At 32.1% G+C, this 13,041-nt stretch overlaps 2 protein-coding genes across 2 annotated transcripts in view; both read right to left on the bottom strand.

The window, feature by feature from the left end:
- The window catches only part of CSN3 (casein kappa), a 4,496-nt gene extending 3,924 nt beyond the window's left edge, over positions 1-572 (bottom strand). Inside the window, exon 1 of the mRNA XM_006917309.1 lies at positions 519-572. Coding sequence (XP_006917371.1) covers positions 519-572 — 54 coding nt within the window. The remainder of the gene's footprint in view (positions 1-518) is intronic.
- An 11,967-nt stretch (positions 573-12,539) lies between these two features.
- LOC102894007 (odontogenic ameloblast-associated protein) overlaps positions 12,540-13,041 on the bottom strand; it is a 22,351-nt gene continuing 21,849 nt past the window's right edge. The window contains exon 10 of the mRNA XM_006917308.1: positions 12,540-12,704. Within this exon, the coding sequence (XP_006917370.1) occupies positions 12,540-12,704 (165 nt within the window). The remainder of the gene's footprint in view (positions 12,705-13,041) is intronic.

The raw sequence follows: 13,041 nt of genomic DNA, 5'->3' as shown, positions 1-13,041 counted from the left end.
AGAAAAGATCTGATAATGTTTGAAAGTTAAAAGTATATGTGTCAAGGTCTTTGAAACTTGTAAACAAACTTAAACAAGCTCTTCCTAATCTTTTAAGGATTTAGTCCCTAAAGAAATTGGAGTATGTGTGAGATAGGAATTTAATTTTTAAAAGTTCTGATCCTGGACTGTGATTTCTGTATTATCCTCAATAAATTAGTTTTAGAACTTTGTATAATTTTAAAATATTTTTAGAATTTTTTCCCCAGAATGTATTTTCTCTATAGTATGAGAATTTTAAATGTTTTTTATATGTGATAAAGTATGATTTCCTAAATCCTAGGAACTAGAAGGATATTCCAAAGAACAAGCTTTCATTTTATAATAAAAATACATATAAAAATAAGTTACTTTTAAGAAAATATAGCTAGTATGCAGCTATTTTGTTCTATAAACTGTATTTAGAAATTTTCATAATTAGGGCCCTTAAATGAAATTTCTTAAAGTATTTACAAATTGATCAGATGAAATTAACTCACCAAAAAAGGCAGGGTTAATGCCAAGATATTCACAACTAGGAAAAATCTCATCATTGTACCTAAAAATAGAAATTAAAAATGTTCTGTTAAAAGGATCTATTACTAATGATTTAAGAGTGATTTGGAACAATACTTACTTTACTTTAAGAAAAAAGAAATCCAGATTTATAGGTAGATTTAGCCAATGTAGAAAACCTATTTTATCAAAAGCTTTTAAAAAAAAAAACAAACTTGGAGTATAAAATTTATGAATTTAATTTTTGGCTATATTACTGAAAATATCATTACAAGATCAATCGTTTATTTATTTACTATATACTAAGTATCTACTAAGAGCAAGTTCCTAAGTCATGTGTTGAGATTATCAGAGTGAATTGCTTTTGCCAACAAGCAGCATCAATTTTAGGAAGACATAATATACACAAATCAATAAAAGAGAAAAGAAAGTGGAAATGCCACAAAAGTAGTTTTCTACAGATAAAAGATTTGTTAAAAAATCAACAAATTCTTTGTGTAGGAGATAGCATATAGGTGGGACTTATCTCTGCAGAGATTTATAGAGAAACTTTTCAAGTAGAGGAGAAAGTCTTGGGACTATTCATAGATGGACGTTTTGAATGGAGTGTTTTATGGGAAAGGGAAGATAAAGTTAGAAAGAAAGTTTAGGGCAGAGAGAAGCCTTAAATGCCAGGTTAAAGGGTTAGTTAGGCATGGCTTTCTAAATAATCAAAACCAGTTGAGTGGTTGATCTAACAGAAATATGTAAGATGGAAGGGAAGGAAATATTCCAAAACTGATATCTTCATAATTTCCATTTTTGATAATCATAAATAACATGATTAATGTGATTGTTTTAATAAGAAATATAGATATGACAATTATAGTGGCTTTATCTGAAAAATTTAAAGAAATAAATTTGCTTTATATTTCTAAAGGAGTATGAGATTGTCACACCCATTTATTTGATTCTTTTTAAATGAATTGTCTTTTCAGAAAGATACATACAACATTCAGACTTTTAATATTTAAGTACATAATGTACCTGTAAAGTAAGTACTAACTATATATTTTTTGCAGCTATTGAGACACCATACTTGTATAGACTTGAATACTATGAACTGAGTTTTACAGAGAAAGATCACGGAGTTAAAGTCCAGGTCAGGGGGAAGGGAGCATACCAGACTCCATTTGCCTCTGATTCTTAGGTAATAATGATTAGGAAGGCCGTCTACTAAGTTGACCTTGGAACCACTGATAGGATATCATTGGATGGAAAGGAACTCATGTGGAATAGATTTGAAAGACCCATACCAAACTCAAGTTTTATTGAGAAGGATGAAGTTCTTTATTAATTCTTCATTTGCCAGTTAATTTTTTTTCAGTTAAAATATATTTGACATATAACATTGTGTAAACTTATGTGTATGGCATGTTGATTGATACATTTATATATTGTAATATGACCGACATTGTATTCGTAATTAGCACCTCTATCACATCACATAACTATCATTTCTTTTTTTGTGATTGGAATAATTAAGATCTAATCTCTTAACAAATTTAATGATTAAAATATAGTATGGTAAATATAGACAATCACCAGTTAACTTTTAAGATTATAGATGGGACAATAATATTTCCATGGTGAATTACACAAAATTTTAATTTACACAAAGTTGTATAACACACACATGAACATTCGGTAAAATGATAGTCATTCTGCTTTTTTCGGCATAAACAGAAATTAGAGAGATAAGACCATACTTAAATTATCAGCTACTTAAACCAATGAGTACTTAAAATTGCCTTCATCATTTGGTAAACTTGTGAAACAGTAGAACTAGTCAGCTTTTATGAGGCTATGAAAGGCATATCTTAATACAATAGCTATATTATAGCAAATAAAGTTATGACATTTAGATAGAAATAAAATTGAAATGAATTAAGGAATCCATCTGGATTATTATTACATGCCCATCTTCTTGGGAAGTTAGCTCTTTCCATTTGTCTGTAGGAAAAGCTTCATTGTCTTGAACACCTTCTTTAGAATTTATGTTGTCTTTAGTAGTTTAGCCAGTATCAAACCTTGACTTTAACCAAAAGTAAAGCTAAAAATAAATTTGATCATGGCACCGTACAAAGCCTAAGGTTTAAATTAGAAACATCTCAAAATGATGCCAAGACATATTCAAGCTTAACAATAAACGCTGAAAGGAAAAAAAAAGTACTTTTAGAATAACTTTGGTGGTGTTATTAATAACTAGTGTGAAAAAAGAATCATTCTCTCTGGGTGTTTCAATATAATTACCTTTCCTTGTGCCTGCTGGGTTGTGCTTGGCAGGTTGAGTTGGCTTCTCAACTGTAGAGAACACCCAAGGTAAATGCCTGAAGACTAATTAAAATGTATCGGTGCCTTGCGTCACATGATTTATTTTCCTCCTATGTTTTACCCAACAGGAAGATGACAAAAAAGAAAGATTTGGTGACAGCAGGGTTATCTTTGGGTCAATCTTAGTTGATGAAATGTAGAGGAGGAAGTAGAGTTGTTCATAAAATTTAAAAAGAGACTATTCACACTTTTTAAAGAATTTTTATGTTTTATAAAGAGATATAGAAAAGTTTTAAAAATATTTGCATTCTTAATCAACTAATTCCACTCATTTAAATTTAAGGCTATTGTTAAAATGAAAAACAACTAGTCACACACTTTTATATTTTAAATGTTTCTTTTTAGTTTAAGAACCTAGGTATCAAGCAACCCTACATATATTATGTGCTGTGGTTGGTCTTTTTCTTTCTAGAAATATAACAACTGATTTTTTAAAATTAGAATACTTATCATCTCTTACATACCCAAGAGCGATTTCTTAAAAATTAAATCCAAATATAAAGTATTTTAAGTAATATTAAATAGGAAGCCATTTGCATTTGAGCTGCAACATATAGTCTTCAGTAAGCTCACGGTATAAGCATTTAATATATAAACAGTCAACTTGCTGATTGGTTAACCTCTTATGAATCAAAATTGTTTTCATATTTTTAAAATTTAAACAGATGTGAATTATTCTGGGTATACAAATTAAATTATCAAATTGGAGATAATTGTTCTGTTTCAAGGACAGCTCATTCTAACTAATTGTAAAACCAGCAATATGGGGGATGTTTTGGTAAAATACAGCCACTCAAATAATTAGCTTAGATAATTCAGGAGAGAATATTTTCTTTTGCTTGCATTTCTCTAGGGAAAATGTTAATTGTGACTTCACTTTAGCAGTGAAGTTCTGGCCAGATTGAGGTATTTACAGGAATCAATGTAGAACTGCCAGAATAGCAATAAGAAATAATATCAGTACAGTATTCTTGTCTTTTTCTTAGAATTATTTCATGTTTTAGAAATTTAGGAATAATGTTCAGAACTCTAGAAAGCTTATTCAATTTGTACAGAGTAAGTTAATATTTTCTATTTCTTAGAATAGTTGGCTTCTACTGTTCAGAGAAAGATGGCAAAGTTTCAAAACTGCTAAAACAAGCTGCTAAAGTAATAGGACCAGCCATTCTATTTGAACTGTTTAGTCACACTGTTTTCCTTTTGTTGTTAGGGTCAAGTGATAGTTGTAAAATAATGGACTGGTCAATTTTCAAATTATGAAGGTGTTCTATTCTACATGGTAATTTCTCAGTCATTATTATAGAATCATAGAATGATATTGATTTTCAGTTGAGTCTTTATTTGTTTAATTTGCAAATACCAGTGACTCCTTTAATAACATTATTTTAGCAAGAAAATATATTTCAGCTGGAAATGATAGGAATCCTTCTCTACTCAGAGTAAAATATTTCTACAGTGGCATCACTCATCTGCTTCAAACATGTTTTGTAAGACTGAATATTATTCTTTGAACACTTAAATTATTTCAGGTACTGTTCCAGGCCTTAGGGATAAATTAGTAACCAAAGCAGGTAAAGATCCTTGCCCTTATGAAGCTTATAGTCTAACATTTATTTGAATAATAGTGACACTGAACATTCCCCATATACATTGACCTAAGGCAACCTAAGTGAGCTAAAGAGTTTTGAATGACTGTTGTAGATGAACTAGGTGAACTCTATATTGGAACTATTCTGCTGTTTTCCAAAGAAAAAGAGAAATCAGAACTCCTATGATATGAAATCCCAGGATGTTGAGATGCTGCTGAACAATGTCTCAAAACTTGAGTGTTTGTAATCTGGAACTGATTCACCAGACTTGATCTAGTCACATATTCATCTTAAATATTATGGCCTACTCCTGAAACATTTCTGGAGTCTGAGAAGAGGACCAGTAGGGCTTCTTTATCAAGCTTCAGCTTCTTTTTAGTTAGGTCCTGATAATTGGTGTCTATTTATATAACTACTCACACAGTAAAGCTGGATAAGAGGCTATTGTGGGTTCCTAAGTTCACATTTCAAGCACTATGAAGTAAACATTTTGTAATTAAGTGAAGCGATGATTACTGACTCAATATACATTCTTTTACTTGTCACAATTTTGTATTTTCCTGTTAGCATTTCTTACATCTGGTATGTACTTTATCTCTATTTTCTCTTCTTTTGGAAGTATTCACATACATGTGGTTTTATTTTTTTCTATCTCACTTTATTTTTCAGCTACTTCATTAGTACCAGCTGATTTCAATACTCTATTGTGTGCTTGGAGTACAACAATGTTAGTGAAAGTAGTTGCAATGTAAGTGACTAACATAATTTTCTATATAATTAGTTCTTAAGACTTCATAAAATTATCATTTTAGTGCAGAAATTTGTGTGATTTGGAAACCATTGCTATAATATGAAAATCATGGGAAAATAGCATGAATGCCTCTTACATTTTTTTCCACACTAGAAAAATGGAATATCACATTTTTTCACTCCTATAAGCAGTTAAGTTAAACAATGTATACATATATAATTTTTATTAAAAACATGGCACTTTGAAGAATATAGTAGACAATCATAATATCTGCTTGCAGAAAACATAAAAAGATAATGCTTTCTATCAGACATTGATAGGGAGACTCTTGAGGTTGTGAGAAGACATTTCATGTTATCTAGAGCCCAGAATGAGTGTCATTATAAATTTAGCTTCATCCCATACATAAATTCATGCTTTAGTAACTTTTAGGATCCAAGGGTTTCTGGGTCCATTATAAGGACACAGATTAAAAATATAAGAAATCAAGAAAACTTTTAATTTACGTAAAGTATTATTTATTTGTTACGAACTCTAGGACCCTCTGTAACTGTCTTATATTTACTCCAATAGGTCTTTTATTCCTCTCGTATCATTCAAAATAGGTAGCCAGGTCAACAACGACCTCCATGTGGCCAACTTCAATGCTGCCCTTTAGATCTTGATCTCAGCAGCCTTTGACGTGGTGATTGGTCTTTCTCTCTTGTAATGATTTCTTCTTTTGGTTTTTCCTCTCAAATCATTGGCTACTCTTAATTTCTGGTTCGGTTCCTCTTATTTTCCTCAAATTCTCAAATTCTTTTTTAATTTACCGCCACGACATTATTTTCCTATTCTGAGTATCATTATAGTTGACCTACTCCATTCCTATAGCCTTAAATATTATCTACATTCTGTTAACTTCACTGAACTACAGATTAAGGTATCCAACAGTTGTTTTAACATCTCCATTTCTATGTGAAATAGACCCTACAAATTTATCACGAACACAGTAGAATATCTGATCTCCAAACGCAACTTTTTTCAACCAAGTCTTCTCATAGTCTTTTCCTCTTTAGTAAATGACACCGTGATAGTCCTAGTGGCTCAAGAGAAAATACTGTGGATCATCCTTTGTCCCCTTCTTTCCAACAACCCATTAGAAGAATTCTAAGCCCTATGTTAACAATATACCCTGAATTTGCCACTTCTTTCTACTACTACTTTTATTGCTCAAGTCTGTCCCATCTACTGACATCTCTCACCTAACTATTCTAATAGTTTCCTTTCTGGTATCACTAATTTCACTCTTGTCACTTCACAATCATTCTTCATCTAGTTGTAAAAATGTTATTTTTTGGACATATGTCTGATGTGATTATTCTCCTTAAAAATCTTTCAAAAGCACTTAGAATAAATTCCAAATGTTTTATTGGGGACTATTACTTTCTATATAATTCACTCTCTCTCCATCCCTTTTAACTTATTTTCTACCATTTTCTCTCTCACTACTTGCAACATTCGATGACCTTTTTGTTCCTAGAAGATGCCAAACTCTTTCCGAATTAGGAACTTTTCATTTGTGTTCATATTCTCTGAAATGTTCTTACCCCAACTTTTCTCATTAGTATCTCCTTTATATTATTCAGGTTTCTGCTTGAATGTTTTCCTCTTAGAGACACTTTTCTTGACATCTTTGATAGTCATTTCTTTTCTTTCATCGCTTTTTATTTTTTTCATAACATATCACAATATGAAAAGATTTAGATTTTTTAAATCTATCCGTTTACTATTCTTTGTTTTCTTCCATTAGAAGATAATTTCCCCAGTGCATAGACCTAAATTTGCACATATTAGAAAGAAATGTTTTATTGCACAAATTGTTAATTATCTAGACTTTTTGTTTCAGTTTCAAATGCGTGCCTCATCTCACACTACTAAGCCAGAATTTTTTAGGGAAGAAGTGTTCCTGGAAATCTGCATAGTTAATAAGCACCTAAATCATTTTTTATACAGATAAAAGTTTGGAAATCACTGCTTTCTTCTGGATGAACTAAGAACCTGGTCATAAAGAACTTTTAAAGTGAACAGGCATATTATATATTTCCTGGAATTCTAATTTATTTCTAGTATATGTGAATAAGAGATGGGTTTTCTGGGATTGATTTTCCTGTGGGGGCATTAGAACCAACTTCCTCCAATTGTTAAGGAAGCTGGGCTCTAGCTGAGCTCTCTTTTGGAATGATTGCAGTTAAATTTTAGTGTGGCTCTCTGGTTTTATTTTATTCCTCTATTAAAGTTTTATGTAGTTCAGAGAAACTAGAGGCTTTTTCAAGCAGTTGTCAATATCTCACTTTTTGCCTTGTTTTGTTGTTAGCTATCTTGGTTTGAACCCTACCTTGGCCAGAAGTTTCAACTCTGCCTGGTTATTATTGAATTGATATAGAATTCTGGGAAAATACTCTCTCTTCCATAGCTTAGCTATTTACATAAGGAAATAACTCTTCAGATGATATTCTCTACGTTTGTGTGAAAAATTAAGAGAAATGTATGTACTGAACAAGAATATTACTAACATATTTGCTACCTTTCCTTTTATTTCTCAGGTCAGATGTTATTCTTAACATAGAGAATTTTATATATTTACTTGTATATTCATTAGAAATAGGTTCTAAATTATCTTATTTCCATCTTTTACTCTCTCTTACTTTGCCCAATAAAGCTAAATGTCATTAAACATATCAATTTGAGTATAGCATTTATCCATCCACTTATCAATAACCTAATTTAACCATTAAGTTTCAGCCAGTCACCCGTGCGACCTTTCCCGATTTGTGTAGGCAGAGCTAGTTTCCCTTCTGCTTTAAAAACAAACATCTCTGAATTTTTTTTTGGAGCACTTATTATTACGTTTGTTAAAATTGTATATATGTTTATCTTTCCTCACTGGACTGTAAGATTTTAAAAGGTGAAAAAAATCTCTTGTCCAAATCGCTAACACATAGCACAATCTGAAAGATATATGGAGGACTGGTAAGTTCTCTCCCCAAGAAACTAAGAGAATGGAGGAGGTGAATTTAGATCTATGTTTACACTCCCATGAAAGCATTTGTCAATAATTAGTGTATAAACACCACGTGATTGTGGCACACAGTGTCTTCATAGCTGATTACATTTTAAAATAGCATAATGTGTTCAAGGATGCAGTAATTTTATCACTTGTTTTAGATGAGCTGTGTGTGGATCATTCTATGATTAATTTAACTTGGGAAACATAGTTAAGAAAAATAAGTTTTTAAACTGACATTTTCAAGAATGTTATCATATGTGTATATACACTGTAAGTTTCCAAGGGATATTTGGAGGATAAATATTTATTTTGGGGGGCATTTGGTGAGGTTAATGCTTCAAGAAACACACTTTGGGAGAGTGCTTTTGTGGATCCTATCCCATAAGCCAACATTAGATTACAAAAGATAATAGAGATTTGATGACTGACTTATTGGAAAACTATCCCACCAATCACAAGAACCAAAGGTGTCAGGATCGAGAATGATGTTGCCCAGATACACTGGGGGAATAACTGACTAATTTTACCATAGCAGCCATATTGCTTTATTGTAGGAAAAATGCTGAGTCACTGTGAGGATTCCTCTTCAATGCAAAGAGAACAGCTGCTTAAGAATGTATTTGCTTCACAAGTCTAGTAGTTAAAGGTAAATTATAGTGTCTTTTTTTCCCTAGAAAGTTATAATGACATAATTTGAAGTGAATAAAATAAAAGTTCTAATCTGAGAGTTAAGGATATACATCAGAGACTTAAAAAAAAAATACATAGCAGAAGAAAGACAGTAAATTACACCGCTGGGACTCCTAAGCTTCAGAGCCCCCAATGTTTGCCTTTGGTCTTTCTTCAGACTCTGATTTCCTACCTTCTTTATGCCCCACCGCCTTGGTTTCCCATTACTGCCTTTCCTCAGTCATGATCTCCAATTGTCAGCAATAAGGATGGGAAACACTGCCTATAAAGTTAATTTACCAAATTATATTGAGGACAGCTTAGTCCTCTTGCTATACCTCCCATAGTTTTAACTGGGATCACTGACTTTAATACCAAAGAATGAATATTTAATGTTTGAAGAACCTCTAACACCTGAAAATGGCCAAGGGAGACAGCACTTTCCTTGCTCAAGTCATGCCAAGAGGCTCATAAAGCTGGCCTTGATTCATAGCCAGCTCGTGGGTCATGGCAGAATTTCTCTCATTGACACTAAGGGTCTCAGCTATAAACAATATAAACTTGGGGTGGAAAAATGTAACCTTTGTTCAAAGAGAATTTTTATAATTTCCTGATAATTTACCTGTGTGGACAAAGGCTGCTATTGTGGCCCAATGAAAGGCTCATTGTGCAATCTTGTTGGATGACTTCTGTCACATACTGCAGGAAAGTTTATTTTCATCACCACCTGCTACCTTTTCTTCCTCCAGGGTTTTGTTTCTAGAGTGTTCATTATGCAATTTATGGGAACTGATGATCAGGACAAATTGTTTCTCAATCAAGTTCACAAACCCTTTGCTATGTGCATTTACTTTATATGGAAAAGAAAATATACTTGATAAACTAAAAGCTTCTGAACTTGTTTTTCCCATAGCCAATGCAAATGTTAAATCCTGTGTGTGTGTGCGTGTGTGTGTGTGTGTGTGTATGTGTGTGTGTGTGTTGCTTGCATTGTCTTGGGACAAATCATTTTATTCACAACTAGACATTTTATGGGCCCCACGATTTCTATAGCAGAGTATAGGTGCTAATGTAACCGAGTAAGAGAAAACTGTTACCATTTAAATATTGATTTTAAGTAGTTTTTTTTTTCCTTTCATAAGAAGGAATCTTTTGCCAACATTTATTGATATAGGTCAGAGGTATAGGAAATCTCCTTTTTCTGAAAATTAAAAATGTAAAAGTTTTATCTATATATTCCATTTATCAAACATTCACTGAGTACCTTCTACTCTGCTAAACACTGAGAAATACATTACATTATTGTGATTCTCCAGTAGTATACAGTCTCTTCAAGAAGGATGTAGAAATATAAATGAATTATTTGTTAGAAGGTGAAGCATAATAAGCTTCATAAATAAGTGGAAATAAAATGCAGTGGGAGAGGGTCAAAGTGGTGAGTGATTCATTCTGTTTGGAGAGATAGGGGAAAGTTTCTCATGAAAGTCATAATATTAGATTTGAATTTTGAAAGATAAATTAGATTACTGCAGAGGAATGGACATTCCATGAAGACAGTACACCATAAACAAGGCACAGCTGTGTGAGAGTGAAGGCTGGTTGTGGGGAACAGCAATGGCCAGGTGTGACAGTATGGGGTGTAAGGGAGGTTAGGCTGGTGGTAGGGGGATTTGAAAAAAAGCTTGAGATTATTATGTAGAAAGCCTTGAATGCCATGCAGAGGAAGATGGATTTTATATTGCATACAATAAGAAGCCTTCCAAGGCATTGAAGCAAGTCAGAAATATAAAGCAAGTCAACATATGTTTTGAAAGATAATTCTAATGGCAGTGTGGCAGTTACCGTTACTAGCATGTGTTTGACTTTTTCTCCTGAAATAAAGTGAAAACAGGTAAACTTAACTAGTCTTTGGTACTGCCATCACAGAGTCCTGAATTCAGAATTTGTTTTAGTAGATATGCAGCTAAAACAAAGGCTTAGAAGTTGGATAAGTCTGGTTTGTATTTCTTTTCTGTCATGTACCAGATCTATGATTGTGTACAGGACTTTCATGATATTCAGTTTCCCATATTGGAAATGTGATTATTGTACAGAGATTTGATGATATAATAATTCAAAAAGCACTTTGTAAGCTATGAACATAAAATAAGTGCTGTTTTTTAGGATCTTACTCATTATCAGTATTTTGAAGTTGGAGACAGTACTTGATTGCTTTTGATGTCATTTACTAACATATCAAGCTTAATATCCTACTGTAAATAAATTATAGACTCAATTCAGTAATTGAAATTCAATTAATCAAATACTTTTTTGAATTAAATTAAATCAACCTCTGGCTCCCATTGATACAATTAGTGCAACTAAGCTGCTGCATAGATTTTTATTCAAGGTATTTCCAAGGCTCTTTGATTTTGGTTCCTTTTATTCCCCACACTTTCTCTAGAATAGTTAATCATCAAGAAGTATATATTAAAATTCGTTAAAATGTAATTTGAATTTCTACTAGTAATGCACATTTAGAAAATAGGAAACCAAGATCTTTTTTATGTTTACAAAAGAGGACCACTAAAGAAATTGATGATGGAATACTGTATGGTACTTCAATTACATTTATTTTTTTTCTTTTATTAACAGGAATATTGATTCTTCAAGAAAGTGGATCATATTCAATTTTAGTGACCTGAAATAAATGACAAGCATATAGTTATTAATCCTAATAGGTCATTTGCTTGTGAACTTCTAAGCTTTTTTCTTTTTAATTACAAATATTGCCTCAAAAGTACATCTAGTTCAAGGACTGGGAAACTTTCTGCTCAAGAAAACCAAGAAAATGCAAGAAAGAAGGTAGAGACCTTTGGTGGTAGTAGTATTAGCTATAAGTATTTTTGTTTCTTAGAATAGTCCTCTGGGTCCTAATATAATCTTTAATATAGTCTGCTGTCCCTCAATTCATTTGGTAATTGACACACTATCAACTTTGTTTTCAATATGGTGAAATGATAGGGGCCTCTACTATAAGTGAAACATTCAGCCTTTAGGATTTTAAAAATAATGTTACCATCAGAGGCTAGGTTTAAGGTTTTAATATTAATTAGAAAAATATATGATTTTCTAAGGAATAGGCTGAAATCTATTTTGGATCCCAGATCCACAGGTTCATCTATTATGATCTCCGCTGTGGTTGAAGTTTTGCCTTCTTTAACTTTCTGATTCAGCCCCCAAATATACAGATGTTGATGATAGTAGAAAATGTTAAAAAATGTTTCATAAAATCTTTTAATAAAAAAGGATATGTTTCTATTACATCATAGAAAATGAAGGATTTAAACTGCTACGTTGGTTGGCTCATGGAAAGACACATGTTTGTACCTCTGCATAGACCCTAACAATCTCTATCAGAGAAAAAGATTGAAACAAATTGTAACTTAGTGGGGCTAAGTGAAAACATTGTAACACTTTTTCATGGGATGATGCATTCCAATCCAGGGACAACAGACAAAAAACACATGCTTTGTACTCTGTATACTTACCACCTCTTATCTTGAATTGTATTGGGACTTTTCTTTCTAGTTTACTATCCACTAATAGGAGTAGGTTCAGGGACAGGCTCAGGCACTGGAATGCGAAAATAATATCTAAACCATGGATATCCTTGATACAGGAATGGTAGATATGGGCCAAATAGATATCGATAAGGAGGCACATAAAACTGTGAAAGTGATTCATCGCTCCAACTGACCTATGGAAAGAAAGAAATTAAAAAGAAGAGATATAAAAGAAGAGATATAAAATATTCTTTTAACAATTTGTAGAGGCTTTAGAAACTCTAAAATCATTTATCTTTTCTATGTTTATTATGAACAGGGATTTGATTAATTTGCATCGTTTTAGAAAGTTTTAAGAAATTATTTAGAGATAACTGTGTTCTTGTGCTTTTCTACTCATAGCCAAATGTCCTTGATATTATTTCTATTATTATAAAACCAAAGGGGTATTGATAAGAGGACATCAAATTTGTCCCTTTGTCTTTACACATGGTCTTTATCTAAACCATGTCTCCTCTTTATCTCTTCTTT

The sequence above is a fragment of the Pteropus alecto genome, unplaced genomic scaffold (assembly GCF_000325575.1).
Source record: "Pteropus alecto unplaced genomic scaffold, ASM32557v1 scaffold237, whole genome shotgun sequence".
NCBI lineage: Eukaryota > Metazoa > Chordata > Mammalia > Chiroptera > Pteropodidae > Pteropus > Pteropus alecto.
The sequence above is the reverse complement of the archived record's forward strand: the minus strand, read 5'-3'. Positions and strand labels throughout refer to the sequence as shown.